Raw genomic sequence first — 17,946 nt, 5'->3', positions numbered from 1 at the left:
TTATAAATAATTAAAAAAAAAACTTGTGTTAAATTAATTTGAATATATTTTTCTACTAAATTGATAAGAAGAAGATAATAAAAAATAAAATAATAAAATATAAGACTAAAATTGAATACATCTAATTTATTTACATATATATTTTAATCGAATCTTTATTGCAACTTTACAATAACAATATTACAATGTTTATTTAATGAATTTAATGGATCATATAAGTGACAATAAAATACTGATATTATTTTTTTAAAATGATACATCTCTTCTCTACTTTATCATTTTAAAGATGATATTTAATATAAATTTTAATTTCAAATCATTTCAATTACTGTAGAGATTAAAATTAATACCCAACATTAATCCTATTAGAATTGCTCTAAAATACTAATTTGTTTCTCTCTCTTTCCTTTCTTTTTAAATAAATAAATGTTTATGATCACGGAAAATTAAGCCTATAAACAAGACTAAGCTTGCAAATCATTCATTTTCTTAGGTACTTAATCTGTTTAGATATTCATGATGATGATTTTATTATTTTAATTAAACATGTTCAACCAAGTCTCTAGCTAGGGTCACTACTTTTTTGTATCATCATAATTTAATTGAACAAATTATATATCCATGGCACTCATTTCATCATACTCGTTAATAAGTAATCTGCAAATGTAGAAATTAACCCTTACATTGGGTGCTTTAATAATATAAACCTTTAAAGAAAATTTTAGTAGTGATATGATGAAGTTTAATTTCACAATTAAATTAATTCACTTTTTTATTAATGTATAACTTTTTTATTAAAATGATGTATCCACATCCATGATATACCCAACCATCTAATTAATTTAAATAAATTCCATTATTATATAGGTTAATTTACAAAAAGATTATTCAGATCTGGGCCGGTGCTAATAATTATGCATGTAACAAGAAACTATAATATATATACCATTTATTAGATCGAGTTATCATTATATGCTAATACTCAGTTAATTATCATTATAGTATATATATAGCATTGAATTTTTGGCTTTGATATGGAAAATGAATGTATGGTCCTATAAATATAACTATACAATGAAATAATTAAATTCCATACAAAATATGTAGCTACGTACACAAACACAGAATCTCTTTATATCTAGTAATAACATTTCAGTTCACTAACAATCCAAATTAAATATTTAAAATGATGAATTTTACTTATAAGGCAAAATGATTTTATCAAATATTTCTCTTTAAATTAGGTCATATATGTATCCATCATACACACATGCATAACTTTCTGCTTCACGCTACTTTTGTTGAATATTTTTTCTCTAAATAAAGAAATCAGAAGTTGTGTTTCACTTTCTGCTCTTTCCAGACTCGAACCAATGAGTGAATGAAAACGTGACACTTTCAATAGATCTTGTCAAACTGCTTAATAATTAAGCACCAATGTCATTGAATTAAAAGATTATTATTATTATTAGTTTATATCTAAAAGGGAATAGTAAAGCATATGCTACAATTTCAAAGTACATATTGCCTCTCCATTCTACAATAGCTGAACATGTGTGAAGGTGGGTGATTAATTAAAGAAAAGCCTTTTTTGTCAACAATTAGAAAAATAAGATGAAATTTTGGGCCTTGTAAGAATGGTTTATTTTAACCCAAAAAATAAAACCTTCTGCACATTGCTGAATTAAGTCTTAGCCCATTCCATGACCCAAAATAAAAGTCTTGGCCCACCTTAAACCCAAGACAAAGAGAGAACCTCAATTGAACCATTGATACATGCAGCCGAGGCCTTGGATCAATGGCAGCATTACCTACTTGGTTTGATTGTGCATGCAGCAACTCATTGATTAGTAACACATTTAAATGAAGGTCAAATCTACAATAAATTAATTTTTAATTTATTAGATAGACAAAATAAAATTATCTACTTAATTGATCAATAAAACCTCATGTATATAACTTCCCTATTATCACAATAAAACCTTCTTAAGGCATTGGTTTTTGGTGAGAACTAAACTCTTCTAAATAATAATCATATCAAAATCCAAAAAATAATGAAATGCAATTGGCAAGTTTATATCAAATAGTCAATGTGTCCTCTCTTTGACTATCACATAAAATCATTTAATCTAACCTTATTATTATTAAAAAAAAATATGTGCTTAGCAATACATTTTAAGAATATAAATTATAAATATATAATAAAAAAAATATTTACTTAAACGTTGTTCACATTTTTTGATAAAAAAAAAAAAAAAATCCAAAATTATAAATAGATGAGGTTGATGCAGCTGTTCCATTATGTACCAAATCACATGTTCATTCATTCATTCTAACATTGGGATTGAAATCAAAGAAACGTTCAGAGCACAGATTCATCAACTGTAACAGCTGCAACATCTAACAACCACTGGATTCGTACTTTTAAACCCTAAACCTGATCGATTCCATGGTTGAACACTACAACAAGTACGATCCATCATTCACAAGAAATCAAATAATTAAACAAATAAATAAATAAACTTTGCGATTTAATTATTTATGTTTTCGGTTTTGGATTTTTTATTGCCGTGAAATTTGGGTGCGTAGGCTGGTGAAGCTGGTGGCGAGGGCTTTCTACGAAGATCTAACGAGCAAAGGTGATAATCAACCCAAAAGCGGAAGAAGTGATAACAGAGGAATCGCCGTTGTGATCCTCGACGCCCTCACCAGGTTATCCTTCTTCAGATTTCGATTTCTCTCCCTTTATTTTCACGCAATTGCAAACGGAATAAAAAAAATTGAAAATAAATAAATAAATGATCAAATTTCATTTGAAATTTTAGTGCATTGAGGTTAAAATACTTGTTAGTAGTGTTGAAGGTGATAAAATGATGAATTTGATTAATCTGCTAATGGTGTGGCTTGATCGAGACAAGTATTAAACCTATTATTATATAGGCTATTGAGCATAACTAACTGTTAGCTAATTTTTAACGGACTAACTAACTGTAACTCATTTCAGCTTGATTGTAACACTTAGTATGCCTGGATTTGATTTTGAGATTCAATAATGATATTGGTTGAATTACAGTGTTTGATTATACATAGTTGAAAGAGAACATGGGGGGAGGGGAATGGGGATATGTCTGTTTGTTTATTTAGTTTGCTTGAGTTATTTTATTCAGTTGGCCTTGTGTTAATTATTTTATCTAGACGGCAATGGGTTAGGGAAGAAGACTTGGCAAAGGACCTCAAATTGCATACGAAACAGCTTCGTCGAACTCTGCGGTTCTTTGAAGAAGAAAAGATAATAACCCGGTTTCACAGAAAAGAGGTGACTTTCGTGTTCAGTCCATGTATAGTTTGACTGCCATTTTGTGAATTGTTATCGGCTTATTAATGTTCGCCAACCAGATTGGCATGTTCTAAAGTCTGATATAAAGCTTGGTTGTATTAGTCAATGAGTTAAACAGGTCAACTGAGTAGATCAATCTGTTGGTGATGACACATTCCTTCAGTTAACAATTAATTGGATGATTTATTCTTAACTCATATAAATTGGAAGCTACAGAATGACACACTAATAGAAGGGAAATAAAAGGGGATATTGAATTTTAGTGCAGTATGATATTCTTCTCATTGCAACTCTATTCTTATGTTCTCTAGTTCCGTAATTAAAATTTAGTGAAATGGATAAGGCTGGGGTAAGGATTATTCAATAAAGTACAACAAATTTATGATGTTTATTCCTGTTATTTATGCAGGTATTTGCCACACCTTAGCACTAAAGATATTGCAAGTATTACATCTCAGTTATCTTAACCTGTTCGAGTTGTCACTGTAAATTCGGCATAATATTTTGCTCTGAAGATTTTGTAAAAGGATCTTATTCTCTTTTGGTTCTGTTTGATCTGTTAACTTGACCATGGATACGCAACAACAAATTCACATACTTCTCTGATTTTACGGACACATTAAATAAGGATATGCATGCTACTGCTAAGATTATTATGATATAAGTTTGTCATCATGCTGTAGCGTATATGTCATTCTAATCCTTTGTACAACTTTCTTTTTGGCTGTCTCTAAGATGTGAAGTTTCTTCATTCTTTTAAATTCAAATGTTTCAAAAATCATAACTGGTTATTTATCGTTTCCAATTTCTTTATTATGATGTGTGAGTTGTGGGTAAAATAGATATAGTCATGGTATAGTGTACCTGTTTTAAATGTGTGATTTCACCAGACAGCAAAAGGTGCAAAAATTTTTAGTGCTGCTGTAGCTGCTACAGTCGATGCTCAACATCCAACAAAAGAGGGAGAAGAAAAGGTCAAGCTGCACACACACTCTTATTGTTGTCTAGATTATGCACAGGTCCATCCCTTCTTGCATTTTCTTCTATAAATCTATTTTACTGAGTGTTTGTGTTTCATACATTGAAATTCTTAGTTGAGTCTCATTGCAGATATATGATGTGGTCAGATACAGACTGCATCGCATGAAGCATAAGCTGAAAGATGAATTGGATAACAAAAACACAGTTCAGGAATATATATGTACAACCTGTGGGAAAAGGTCTTAATAATTAATTTTAAAATCAATAATTTGTCATGGTTATTCAATTTGATGTATTCTTGTAACCTAATACTCTGGAATTTGAATTATTGTAGATACAATGCTTTGGATGCATTGCGGTTGATTTCATTTGAAGATGACGACTTCCATTGTGAAAGTTGTAATGGAAAACTTGAGATTGAAAGCGATAAGATTGCTGCTCAAGATGGGGGAGATGTTGATGAAAATGCAAGACGACGACGACGTGAAAAGTTAAAAGATATGCTTCAAAAATTGGAGGTTCTCATATTATTTATTTCTATTATTTGTTTCAAATGATGAATAATTTTTGTTTATAATTGTATTCTCGATGAAAACTATCTCATTTGTTTGCTACTTTCTAGAAATAAGAAACTTAAATAATGATGTTTGCCTATTTCCCTCTAGGAGCTAATTTGGGTCATAGCCAGCTTCTGTTTTTCATCTCATGTAAACTTTAGTAGCAGGAGGATATAAAAATAGACATTCTTTACCCTTTACAGGCATAAGGATCTCTTGAGATTATTGTGATGGAGAGAAATTATTAACCACATTAAAGTTGGAGAAGATCAAGAAAGAAAAGAAACCTGGAGACAGAACCCCCTATTTCCATTCTCTTTTGATGTTCTGGCCCTAATTAGGAGAGGATCAAAGGAATAAAATTGCTGCCAGTTTAAACTCGAAACTTGAGAACATCAGCATGGTGTCCAAAATTTATTGGGCAGACTTTCAAGTTTACTGGAGGACTGGAGGTCACTGAGTTTGACTAATAGCTATGCTTCTAAACTCAATGCCTCATTTTTGACAACCGTGTTTGATACGGTGCCCAAAATTTGCTAGACACAATTGCAAGTTTACCTGAGGTCACCCACTTTGCACGTTTGAACTCCATGATATTTGTTGGAGTGCATACAGCCTAAATGTTCTCATTGTTACTGAACCAGCATTTAATTTTCATGTGATGATTGTTGTACTTTATGTGAAAATGCAGTCGGAGCTCAAGCCTTTAACAGACCAACTCAATCGAGTAAAAGACTTGCCTGTCCCAGATTTTGGCAATCTTCAAGCATGGGAAGCTCGAGCTGCTGCTGCTGGGCGTGCAGCCGGTGGAGATGGTTCTGATAAATCTCAGCTTGGACCAATCCCTTACAGTGGAGATACAAAGGTTAGGGGTAGCCTTTTCTTTCCCTTTTGTTTTGGAGGATATGTTATCCTCTTCGTAGTTGAATATCCTCTCCTCACTATTCTTTTTATTTTTTTCCCTATTTTTTCAGGAAAATGAAAATTTTCCTTACTTTTAATTTGAGTAGTGTCATGTTATATAATCTGAAAGAGAGCATATGTATTATTGGCATACCATTGATGGCAAAGTGCCGAATACCCTCATAAATATTACATTGGAGTTTCTCAACCGTCCAAGACTCCCAAACAAATCACAAGACTCCAATTCTCTACTCTTTACCTTCTAATTTATACGAATCCCTGGCTCAGTGTCTCTATATCTACTGGTAAACTTCCCCTAAAAAAAGCCATCTACTATGCACCAAAGAGAGGCACAAAACTATCATGTACCAAATCAGAACTGGTGGCTAAGAATTCTTAAAATTGTCCTTACATATGTTTTCATGTGTATCGTGAACATGCTCTCCAACTTGGTGTTGTGTTTTGTTTTTTCTTTCTTTTAGTTTGCACTCCTGGTCAAATAGTTTTAATTTTTGGTTATTTTTCTGTGCAAAATTTGTGATGGAGCATATCTTCCATAAAAGCCTTAAACGCTAAGTTGTTTGTTATGAACGTGGACAGGTTGTGGTTGATTTCAATGGCTCCGAATTAAAAGGAGCTGTTAAGTCAGAAACTGAAAGTACCAGTTTAAAGGTTTTGCCACCATGGATGATTAGACAGGGAATGGTTCTTACAAAAGAACAGCGAGGAGAGGTGAAGCAGGAAACAAAAATGGATGGGACTTCAACATCCACAGCAACACAATACTCGGACGACAAAAAGTCATCAATTTTGCAAGAGGATAACAAGAATATACAGGCTCGTAGAATAATTCTTTATGTTCTGATACTTGTTACTTTCCTTGCTTCCCAAGTCATTCTAAAGTTTCATTCTAAAGTTTATGCTGACCCCCCTTTATCTGTGTATTATATAGGATGAGTATATCAAGGCTTATTATGCTGCTTTACTTAAGCAACAAGAAGAATGGCAAGATGCATCAAAAAATCAAGAACCAAATGCACCTGCAGCAGAGGATCCTTCTAGCAGTACTTCCAATCGTCAGGTTGGAGTCAAATCAAAACGCGAGGAAGACGAAGAAGATGATGGTACTGAGTGGGAGGATGCTCCATTTGGAGGTATATGTCGTCTTCTGAATCTGAGTAAATTGAAAGTTGGATACTTTTTTAAACCTGCATTTATATGTTAAACATGTTTTACATCAATTGTGTCCCTCATTCGTGCTTTGGTGTATATATGAAGGCATTGGAAATGGTTACAAGGTCAATGATTTGAATTTTAAATCTGACAAGGATCAACCGCAACCACAAGCAGATGCTAGTGATGATGACGATGATGTTGACTGGGAAGAAGGCTAATGAAGTTACATGGTTGGTTAAGTATGATGAAATGGCTTTTTCTGATATACAAGGAGAAGGTGCTCTTGTTCTTGAGCATAGAGCCATGCTGCTGTAAGTTATGCAGCTAAAAAACCCGGGTTAGCTGTTCATATTCTTTAGTTGCTGTGGTGCATTTTGCTTGGTGACGCTTCCCTGAACTTTTAAAGAGAAGATTTGGAGGGTTGGTTTTATAGCATCGGTTATCATAAATTTCTGTCTTCATATATTGGATGGGTCAACTCTACTTTGAAATTGTGTGTGAAACTTCATTTGGTTGTGTTGTAACCAACACAAAAACAGAACACCATTCTGGATTTTTTTTATTACATAAATAAAATAAATATAATAATTAACTATTCATGCAATGGGAGTATTTATATTTTTATATTATATTATATTTACATCTAGTTTATAAAAAAGGATAAAATTAAAAAATTATAAATTATAAAATTTATAATTGGATGGAGTATACCTACCGTTAAAATGGGTCAAGTTAACCTATTTATCTGTTTAAAGGAGCGAATTATTTTGAGTTAAACAGATGGTTGTATACAAAAAATGTGATTTTATTGTGTATGAATAATTCTAAGATAATCCAAAACATGGCTAAAAAAAATTTAAGTTCCTCCTTTGGGTTAAACAAGTGAATGTAGACTAAAAGTGTAATTTTATTGTGTATGAATAATTCTATGACCCAAAACATAATCAAAAAAGAGTAAAGTTTCTTTTATAAATGTTAGGCTAAAAGGATAAAATTCAAAAAGAAAATCCTAAGAAGTTAAATTTTTCTTTAAGTGGAAACTAAATTGATGAGATGGATTGGTGGATTTGAAATGTAGAGTGTCGTCTAGTTAGAAATGAACTAAACTAGATGTTCTTTTATTAATGTCACATGTCATGAGCACTCTTTTACTCAAACATCTCTTTGTTGCTACAAAACACTCAATAGTGTCAAAACTGCTACCTTAACTTGAAGATCACCTTCCTTCTTATATTCATAGTTAAAGAGACTTAAAATAATGAAAACACTCAAATTATTTGATAACAAGCATTGAGATAAAAGGAATAGGTTGAATATAACCTTATAACCATTAGATAATATACTCTCCTTTTAAAACAACCATTAGATAATATACTCTCCTTTTAAAACAACTTGAAATTATAAAAGGACTTTAACCTGCTTCTCTCAAAAAAGATTTTTCAAACTTGAGAGATCATCTCTATCCTTGTCTCTCTTCTAATTTTTTATTATTGTTTTTTCATTTTGTTCACCAAATTCAAACAAGAGAATTCATAAAATTAGCATTTTGGGTGTTCTAGTAGAACACCCGACAACAAGTTTAATTAACCCCTGTTCACTTTAAAAGAGTTCATTCATCATTCTATGACATTAGTAAAAGTTTCAATTCTTGTTTTCACCACTGTTCCTCATATTTAGTTCTTGTGTTGCTTATTTGCCACTAATAAAAGTGTTTTACTCACAAATTTATCTACCATTAATCTCTCATCTTAATCTTTCTTTACTTAATCTATTTCCACAAAACTATATCCGAATCAACGGGTTGACCCCGATTAACCCAAAAAAATAACGGATTAAATAGGCGTTTCATTTAAATATTTTTTCTAAAAAAAAATATGTTTAGCCAATATCTTTTCTTATTCGACGCAAAAACCTGACATATCAATAAACAAAACACTGTTTATTTAAGATTGACTTAAAAGTGATATTTTTACCCGTTTAAATCATTAAGTTGGTTATAAACGGTCTGAACTAAAAAAATCATAATCTATGACCAAAATGAATTTAAACGGATCAACTCATTTAATTCAGGAATCTAGTCGGATTTAAACGGGTCAAGATGACTCGTTTGACAGTCCTACCAGTCGGACAATTCAAATCACAATAGCTTAATCAGATTAAATTAAAAACTAAATTTAAATTGATACTATACATATTGCAATCGTTCAAATAAAATTTGATTAAATAAAAAATAAAATTTTTTTATTACAATTCAATTATAAACAATTATATTGATTTTACCTTTTAAATCAATCTAAATTGTATTATAAATACTCTCTTTTTAATTGTCCAACGATCTCATTGCATTGCAAACAAGATTCATGTAAACATAATTTTCTCATATTTCGTTTTCAAACAAAATAAGTAACAAAATTGGATTACTTATTTTTTTTATATTATAAAAGAGATATGTAATAATTTTGAGATAAGTAATGAAAATAAAAAAATATGTTAAGTATAAGTAAGAAATTTAATTTATTTAATTTTAAAATACTTATGTTGTGGTAATCAAAATAAATATATGTTTTTTTTTTAAACGTATCAAGCATTTAAGCTTGTCCCATAAAAATATTAATAAATCAGAAAAATGTATTTATCTTTTACAATTGTTTAAATTCATAATTTATAAAATATGAATATTTTTTCTCAAGATTAAGGCTGTCAAACGGGATAGTTCGGCCCATTTAAGACCGGTCCGTTAAGCCAATAGGTTAAATGGGCTGGCCTATTTAAGTCCGTTTTATTCGCAGCCAGCATTTTTTACCCCAGACCGTTTATGGTTAGTCCGATGGATTAAACGGGCCAGCCCGTTTATCATTTTATTTTATTTTTTGAAAAGTATTTTGACAAAAAAATACCACTTTTTCGTCAAAATTCATTAAAAAATAATATTTTTTTAGTTGATGGGTCGAATTTTCGGATCGGATCGAGAGAAATATTGGCTAAAAGTGCTACTTTTTTTTAAAAAATGTAAAAAAAATAAACGGGCCACCTATTTAACCCGCAGGCTAGCCCGTTTAACCTGTCATTTTTTTTCGGATTAATCGAGCTCAACCCGTTTAGCCCGAAATTTAAAAGGATTTAATTTTAGAGGCAAAATCTGCCCATTTAAATGGGTAAACAGACTGGTCCGATAGATTTAGCCCATTTCAACGGTCCTAGCCAAGACATTCATGTTTGCTTTTGTTTAAAGCCACACTAGATTCCAAGGGTTTCATTCTGTAATGTAAAATATAGTAGTTTTAATGTTATGAATTTCATAAGAACTTTAACTACATTTAAAAATTTCTAAAATATTTAATTAAGATGCAACTATTTTAAAATAAAATTCTTTAAACTACTAACACAATTAATATATTTTGTAATTTTAGTTGAAATAAAAGTAAATCACAAAAAATATATTCGAATAATTTTATTGTTGACAAAAATATACTAAAATTTTGTTATTAGTAAAAATGTCCTCAAATAGTTTAAAAAAGCTAAAAAAATATCTAACATTAAATATATATTCTCCAAAAATATTTTAGAAATTGAATTTTTATATGATTTTTTGTAAATATAATTAAAAAAATAAGATTTTTATCTTTAAAATTTAGTAATTTTTCACTAAATATATATTTTTTATTTTCTTGGTCAACAACTAATAAACTTTTTAAAAAATAAAAAAATATAGAAATCAAATTTTTATCCTATTTTGTGTGTATTTTTTAAACAATTATCTAAACATTTCTATAAAATTTTTAGATTAAATACATAAACAATTTATCAAATACAAAAATCGTTTGCCACTTAAAAAAGATAAATTCTTTTTACATATTTTTGTTACATTTTTAAATATTTTTATTACGTTTTTAAATTATTTAAAAATATTTTTATCAATAATAAAATTCAAATGGATTTTTATCAAATTTTTATCGAAGACAATTATTCGAATGCATTTTTTATACTTTACCCTTGAAATAATTAATTATTTGTTGACAAAATCTATAAATAACTTAATGAAACAAAATCTATAAATAACTTAATAAAAATAAACTTTTCATTAGTTTTTAAAATGTCATTTGTAGAATTATTTTATGAAAAATTTACACATTTTAATCCCCCCGTGTAGGTTTATATCTATTACAAAACTATATACTCTCACCTAAAGCTTCTAAAACGATGGACTGCGTTAACAAAACAAAAAATCTTATTCAGCAACTTATATATACAAGGCACTGTAACTTCCGAAGATCACCACCATTGACATTGAGGGGTCAAACTCCCCAAAAAATTCATCTGTTCTCTAACGCTTTGCATTCACGGAGGACAGTTTTTGCTTACTTGACTTGACTTCACTCTGTGACCAAGATGACTGCTTAAATCTACCAGCCAGTAAGCTAGAGGTTTCACCAGCACAAATTTTTCTTCTTTTAGACTCCAGCTCCAGTCTCCTCTTATCGGTCATGGAAGACGAAGACAATCCAGCGAAAATGGATGAAGCATTGATCAATGCCCTCTTGTCCCTCCTATTTTTGTCAAATTTACCCGAAAATTTCACTTTTGCTGCGGCAGCAGCATCTTCTTCTGAGGCTGGAAGCAGTCGTATGCCAAAGCCCCTTTTCCTGGAAGCAGCCTCTTCCTCAGCAACTCTTTTCTTTTGATTCTGAGAGCATGATGACAATATTATATCAATAGGAGAAATAAAACTATTAAAGGAGGAGATAAGGAATGAATAATAATAGGACAAATTTCATGAGCTATAACATACTCTAAGTCGGGCCCTGAGACTCTTATTCAGGGCATAGTCATCTGCATGTCTGGAATCAGATAGTCGCTGTAGACGCACAAGAACTGGTTCAGCTTCCTTCTTCTTTTTCAAGTCTTCTTCCTGGTGTTCAAGGCGGTAAAAGGGATCTGCAAGCTTCCCTTTCACTGTAATACAAAAATGTTAGTTAGCCAACATTTGCAATAGTGAAAAAGTAGCTACCCTAATTAGGCGAGTACATGTAAAACAACCACACTATCACAGGGTTTAGTAACACTGGCATGCAAAATAACACACATCAAGCTAGTTGGAGCAAATATATACCTTATTTAATAAAGAAAAAATCACAGCCAAGATTTGTCACAAATCCATACCTTCATCGGCAGGTAATTCAAAAGTTTCTGCATCCTCAACATCAAAATCCTCAGTTTTTTTCTGAGCACCACTGATGATAAGATACTCGCAATTTTTTGGATCAGTTTGGATGACAATCTCATGTTTACAGCATGCAGACTTCATGGTGAAGTTCCATATCTGAAGAAACACAGACACGCTTGTTAATTATTAATACATAAAGAAAAGAAGGTTGAACAGCTCGTAGAATGGATTTGCAGCATTACTTAAGCATACCTTTGTGGAATAATAATTTCCAACTTGCTTTTTCTCAGCATTGAATCGCACACCCTTCGCAATCATAGAATTGCATCCTCCACACCATATATTAAAAGGCATCTCAAACCTGAAGCAAATAGTTAGAAAACAGGAATTAAAACATAATAAAAAAATCGAGTAATTAACATTCCATCCCATGCTAGTCCAACTTAAGCCACATTGGGGAATGGATGCCAGCTTAACATAGAAACAAAACAACCTATTCACATGTAATATTACATTCAGCATATAAACAAATTAGAATATGATCATTTTTTAATTTAAGGAATTGTTACAGCATACTCATAAACCACAACATGTACCAATATATTAACTTGTATATTAGATTACTATAGACCTGAGATTCTGGTCTATGAACATTATAGGTACAAAACAGACAATAGCTTAAGGTGCTTATCATCCACATTCTTCCGATTCCCAGATTACAGCAATCATAGAGTAAAAGACTTACTGTTGGAGATCCCTCTTTCAATAAAGATTATTAATGTTAAAATGAATAATGAAAATATCATTGTTCCTGTTAAGCTATATTGATTATTACCTTATAATCAGAATACCCTGATCTATCTTCCTGGCTCTCTCTCTCAAGGCATGTTGACCATGGAACTTGTTCAGGGAACCCTGAAAAGAAAAACCATGATGTAAGAATCTTGCTACTAAATAATTATTGATTGTATAAGAGAACACAGTGTGTAGGAAAACATACCTGACTTGGGTCCCATTCAGGGGGATAGTAGAAGTTGTCAGCTCTAGCTGCTGCAAGGGAAGACTACAGAAATGCAAGCAATGAATATTAGTGTACCAGAAAATCAACTCATTTCTTTTTTTTTTTTAATTTCAAGGTTGTGATGAGGAGTAGGGGAAGAAGATAGAAAAAGAACAGGCAGGGACTATAAATTCACAGTAACCAGCTGCATTACATGCTATATAATGTAGCAAATGCTTTTCAACAAAGAAAAACAATGTAGAAAACAGAATACATGCAGTGGTGCTATTGAACAAAAAGCAAATATAAGTGATCAATAGTTTTAATTTGGTTTTGAGCTTTTGTCCACATGAATATTGAATAGCAGTTAACACTATCTCCTAGTAATTAGCTTGCAATAGAAGAATCAAAATCTATCAGAATGGCACAGTTCCACCAAGAGTATGGCTTGCATAGTTTTCAAAATACAAAGAACTGTAATCAACCTCACAGTTAAAATTTTACATAATAGAAGTTGGACAAGTACTCCAACAAAAGCCATCAAATACCAAGCTTTCACCCTAGATTTACTTTCGATTCCATATTCTTAAGTCGGTGTTCTATCGATTCTTCCTATAACACACAGCTTTTAACCCTAAAAAAGAAATCCCGTTAAATTTCTTCCTATCATCAGAAAGGCCAATACGAATTTTCACGATTTCCCCGAGCTCATTACAGCATAATTAAACAATCCAAAGCAACAATAACAAAATCAAACACCAATAGGGTTCATATTCATAAGTTACGATCGCGATTAAACTGAACAATACAACAAAGAGAAATAAAACAGGAAAAATCAAAGAAGCAGGCCCATACTAAACGGAAACCCTAATTGACATCATGCAATAAAAATAAAACTATATATATAAAGAGTCTCACCATTTTGATTTATTTGATTTACTGTCCTTCAAAATTCTCAGCTTCAGTCGTATTGTCACAGTTTGCGGTTGAAAATGGCGACGATGTTCTACGAAGATGTGTATGGGTGTTTGATAACGGGAAGAGGGTAAAGGGAAACGCGTGGTTAGGAATTTAGTTGAGTCTGGACAGGTTGATTTAATGTAGGAAAGGTTTGGATTAAAAAGATAAGCTGTGAATTAGGTTAACTATTTTTTTGGGCTAAGTTTTAGATTTTTTTTTGTAGGTATTAAATATCGGATCGAAACCCAGAAAAAAAAAATATGAATATTGAAATGACCAACATATATAAATGACTTACATGTATTTTATATTTGGGTTGGGTCGTATTTAATATTTACAGGTGATTAAATTCTAAATCATTAACAGACTAGATCTAGAAAATTCAGAAAAAGATATAATTCACTTGTCAAAAATTCAACTATAGTCAACTTCACGTGAAATTGATAATTAAAAATTAATAAATAAAAATTTAATCAAATCAATTAAATTATTTAATAATTTTCAACTAAAGTTTATTTTTTTCCTTCACTCTATCGAGTTTCTCCGAATACATGGTGGGGAAATATAGCCAACCTAAATTTGTGACATATATGAGAATAATTAGAGTGAACTACCAATTCGGTTTCTATCTAATTTTTAGAATAATAATGCAATCTCTCACAATAAAAACGATCCATTTTGGTTTCTATCTTATATTTCTGTGACACAACGTGATTCTTGTGGGTATTTTTTCGTCAACTCTGAAAGAAAAATGCTGACATATCAAGTTCAAAAATAGATAGAAGCTTAATTATCACAAGTGACACTTTGAATTGAAAACTCAAAGACATGGTGATTGCCACCAACGCTGCTAAACATCACCAAGAAATCCTTGCTCGTTCGCTGCATCTTCAACGTTAGCTCCATCTTCAACTTTTTTATTCTTCTTTAGTTTATTTAATTATTTTATCTCAGCTGTGAGTGAAACACCTTGGAGAACCCTTGTCTTTCTTTAATTTTGTTCGCTTATGTCTTTCGCTTTGGACAATATTTATTTTTTCCTCTTCTGATAAATAAAATAAATTGGATGTCTTTGGAAAAAAAAAGAAATCGGGAGTATAAGAGACTCCAAATCCTAATTATAATTATATATCACAGAATTATTATTTTTAAAATTATATTACTAATTTATTAATTGTGTTCCAATTTTTATGAATATTCTTTGTTTTCAACTACATTATTTTTTTATTTATATACTTAAAATTACATTGCAGACTATTCACTTATTTTCATAATAAATGATATTTTTAAATTTAAATAATTTATTAATTAGTTTGTAATTATTATACCCTATATTTAATAAATATTGAAAAAATATTAATATAATAATAAAAAATAATTCAAAAAGAATATTATTTAAAGAATAAAGACAAATAAATTTCTAATCAATTTAAATTTAGAGACAATTAGACTTTTGTCCATTTTTAAACTTGACACGTCAACATTTTTATTTAAAGTTGACGGAAAAATACTCATACAAATCGCATTGTATTACGAAAGTAGAAGATAGAAATTGAAGTAGATTATTTTTATTATAAGAAATCACATTATCATTCTAAAAAATGAATAAGACCAAATTAATAGTTCACTCGAACAATTATTAATGAAAACAATAAGCAAAAAAGAGAGAACAAATAAATGGGAGATAATGATAACCCCATTCAATTGTTTTCATCACTTTCTTGCAACAGTACCTTACCTTTATCAAATAGTCTCATATTATCTTAATATCTTCCATACATTGCTTTGCCGATAGAAAATAAGGATTGTAAATTCCCCACCCTTTTCATTTAGTTGCAATTCACTAAAAACCAGCACACATCTTTTCTTGCACCCAATCATCTCTTTCATTTTCTCTTTATTATTTTTTTTAATCCTTAGACATTTTTTATTAAATAAAAAATATTATACTCTTTAATAATTAAATAAATTTTAATTCTTCATTTATTATATTTTAATATTTAAATTTAAGATTTAAAATTGAGAATATTTTACTTTTTATTTATCTATTTATTTTTACTTTTAATAGCAAATTAATTTTCAAAGAGCACTGCACTATTTATATTTTTTGGAGCGCATAACATTTGCCATCATTTTTAGTCTAACTTAAAAAATAATAGAGATTAAGAGAAATCAATTGTATAAACTTTTTAAATATTCATTTATTAACTATTAAGTAACTCCGAATTTCACTTAAACTGATGGTGTTTAGGTCTTAATCCAACTCATAAACTCATAAAATTTAAGTGTTAAAGTATTTTTTTCCCTAAGCATATCTATGTACAAAATCATATATATAACTAAATTTATATTATTATTTTCTTTATTTGTAAGGAAGTTTCATTGGGGAAACTGGAAAGGGTCATATTCCTCACACTCGTTGGAAAACTATAAACCATAAAAAAGGTACTTACTATATTCTATAAGATCTCTCAAGTAATGAACATGTTTCATGTATCTTGCATCATCCAAAAATCTCTCTCTATCTTAGATTTAATTTCCATATTCATATTATATGCTCCATGCTTCCCCTTCTAACCCTTTGCCACCATGACCCTCAAAAATTCCCAACTACTTCACATTCTCATTTGGCTATCCCTAATATTCTTGCTCTTTCATCACTATTGCAATCTCAACAAGAAACAAATCATAGAGCCTACTAACCCTAAAAATCATCATGGAAGAAAAGTTCTTCTAGCTACCAAATTTGACTTCTCTCCTTTCTTCAACCACCATCATCGCCATAAACATCCTCCGCCCGACCCTTCAGACATACAGATTGATCCGCGCTATGGCGTCCAGAAGCGCCGTGTACCAACCGGTCCAAATCCATTACACCATTGATGAGATCATGAAGCCTCAAACCTAAGGGGGTTGGTGCATGAAAATATTAGAGGCAACAAAAATTTAATGGTTAGTAGTGGAAGCTTTGATATTAATATAACATGGGTGCATAATATATGCTACTAAATCCATTTTTGTTTTGTTAACTTTTTTTTTCTACTCATTTTCCATATTCCATATGGACTACTGCTTGTTGATATTGAAACCAGAAATTAGTTGAATTGACCTTATTGTATGATATGAATTATGATATGATATTATATTATATGTTATTAAGTTCATTAATTTATTTGTTTCCCAGTTACCAAAAAACAAAAAATTGAAAATTACCACACATTTTCAGGTTTTCAGTGCAATTTGTGTTATGGTGATTACCATGATTTATTTCATTTTTTTTTCTTATTTCGTCAATGTAATAATGATTCATGAAAGTAAGGACTAAGGAGGAAAGTAATAACTATGATTAATCTGAAGTGGAGCTGGTGGTTGATCTTGAAGAAACATGAGTAGCTGAGACGGCACGGCACATTTTTTTTTTTTTTTGAAGAGTTTATTTATTTTTGGTTGAAGCATAATAATGATATAAATATGATGAGTATGATTAGTGTAAAAGCATAGTTTTTTTGTTTTTTTTCATTTGAATTATTAATAAAAATACTATATGTCACTTGATCACGTGATCATTGCCCCGGTGGTTGCCAGATTAAAATGGACACTTGTAAGTATATATTGGTTTTTTAATTTCAACCTGCATTAACATTATAGAATCTATCTATCTATGCCAGAATTTCTTACTTCAAATGATGTTAATAACTTAATATATATGCATGCTTTAGTTAAGTAGGATTTTGAATTACTCATGAGTCATGAATAATGCCTTCCCTTTTTCCTTCTCTCTCTCTCTACCAACTCATATAAAAGCCTTTGGTTTTTATGTTGAAGTAGAGTGAAATCTGCGGGTAGAAAGATATATAAATTAATTATA

At 30.4% G+C, this 17,946-nt stretch overlaps 3 protein-coding genes across 4 annotated transcripts; 2 read left to right on the top strand and 1 right to left on the bottom strand.

Annotated features, from left to right (window-relative positions):
• Nucleotides 1-2,316: 2,316 nt before the first annotated feature.
• Nucleotides 2,317-7,553, top strand: LOC107468009 (uncharacterized). Of its 2 annotated transcripts, none has more exons than XM_016087249.3 (10): nt 2,317-2,469; nt 2,590-2,712; nt 3,196-3,316; nt 4,228-4,311; nt 4,448-4,557; nt 4,653-4,836; nt 5,567-5,740; nt 6,379-6,615; nt 6,731-6,932; nt 7,057-7,553. In XM_016087249.3, exons 1-10 carry the CDS (start codon nt 2,450-2,452, stop codon nt 7,170-7,172), a joined length of 1,371 nt encoding a protein of 456 aa, XP_015942735.1. In that variant the 5' UTR covers nt 2,317-2,449; the 3' UTR covers nt 7,173-7,553. The 2 variants fall into 2 exon arrangements, with proteins under 2 accessions (XP_015942735.1, XP_015942734.1); XM_016087248.3 differs by having other exon boundaries at nt 4,228-4,356.
• Nucleotides 7,554-11,010: 3,457 nt separating this feature from the next.
• On the bottom strand, nt 11,011-14,232 carry LOC107468028 (uncharacterized). The gene is made up of 7 exons (XM_016087274.3): nt 14,037-14,232; nt 13,119-13,181; nt 12,954-13,033; nt 12,371-12,479; nt 12,115-12,274; nt 11,744-11,907; nt 11,011-11,638 (listed from the first exon to the last, which is right to left on the bottom strand). The coding sequence occupies exons 1-7, from the start codon at nt 14,037-14,039 to the stop codon at nt 11,279-11,281; spliced, it is 939 nt and encodes a 312-aa protein (XP_015942760.1). The 5' UTR covers nt 14,040-14,232; the 3' UTR covers nt 11,011-11,278.
• Nucleotides 14,233-16,661: 2,429 nt separating this feature from the next.
• Nucleotides 16,662-17,543, top strand: LOC110275474 (CLAVATA3/ESR (CLE)-related protein 12-like). The gene has a single exon (XM_021131656.2). The coding sequence runs from the start codon at nt 16,668-16,670 to the stop codon at nt 16,959-16,961; it is 294 nt and encodes a 97-aa protein (XP_020987315.1). The 5' UTR covers nt 16,662-16,667; the 3' UTR covers nt 16,962-17,543.
• The last annotated feature ends 403 nt before the right edge of the window (nt 17,544-17,946 follow it).

The sequence above is a fragment of the Arachis duranensis genome, chromosome 9 (genome assembly GCF_000817695.3).
Source record: "Arachis duranensis cultivar V14167 chromosome 9, aradu.V14167.gnm2.J7QH, whole genome shotgun sequence".
In the NCBI taxonomy this organism is placed as follows: Eukaryota; Viridiplantae; Streptophyta; class Magnoliopsida; order Fabales; family Fabaceae; genus Arachis; species Arachis duranensis.
Note: the sequence above shows the minus strand (reverse complement) of the source record. Positions and strands in the feature narration are given on the sequence as shown.

Bases quoted from the DNA above. Each gene is read 5' to 3' on its own strand.
- LOC110275474 (XM_021131656.2), top strand. From the start codon at position 16,668: ATGACCCTCAAAAATTCCCAACTACTTCACATTCTCATTTGGCTATCC.
- LOC107468009 (XM_016087248.3), top strand. From the start codon at position 2,450: ATGGTTGAACACTACAACAA. The intron at 2,713-3,195 runs GTTATCCTTCTT...TATTTTATCTAG, and splicing joins ATCCTCGACGCCCTCACCAG to ACGGCAATGGGTTAGGGAAG. The intron at 4,837-5,566 runs GTTCTCATATTA...GTGAAAATGCAG, and splicing joins ATATGCTTCAAAAATTGGAG to TCGGAGCTCAAGCCTTTAAC.
- LOC107468028 (XM_016087274.3), bottom strand. The intron at 13,034-13,118 runs GTATGTTTTCCT...TTTTCTTTTCAG, and splicing joins CTGAATGGGACCCAAGTCAG to GGTTCCCTGAACAAGTTCCA. The intron at 12,275-12,370 runs GTATGCTTAAGT...GTGTTTCTTCAG, and splicing joins GAAATTATTATTCCACAAAG to ATATGGAACTTCACCATGAA.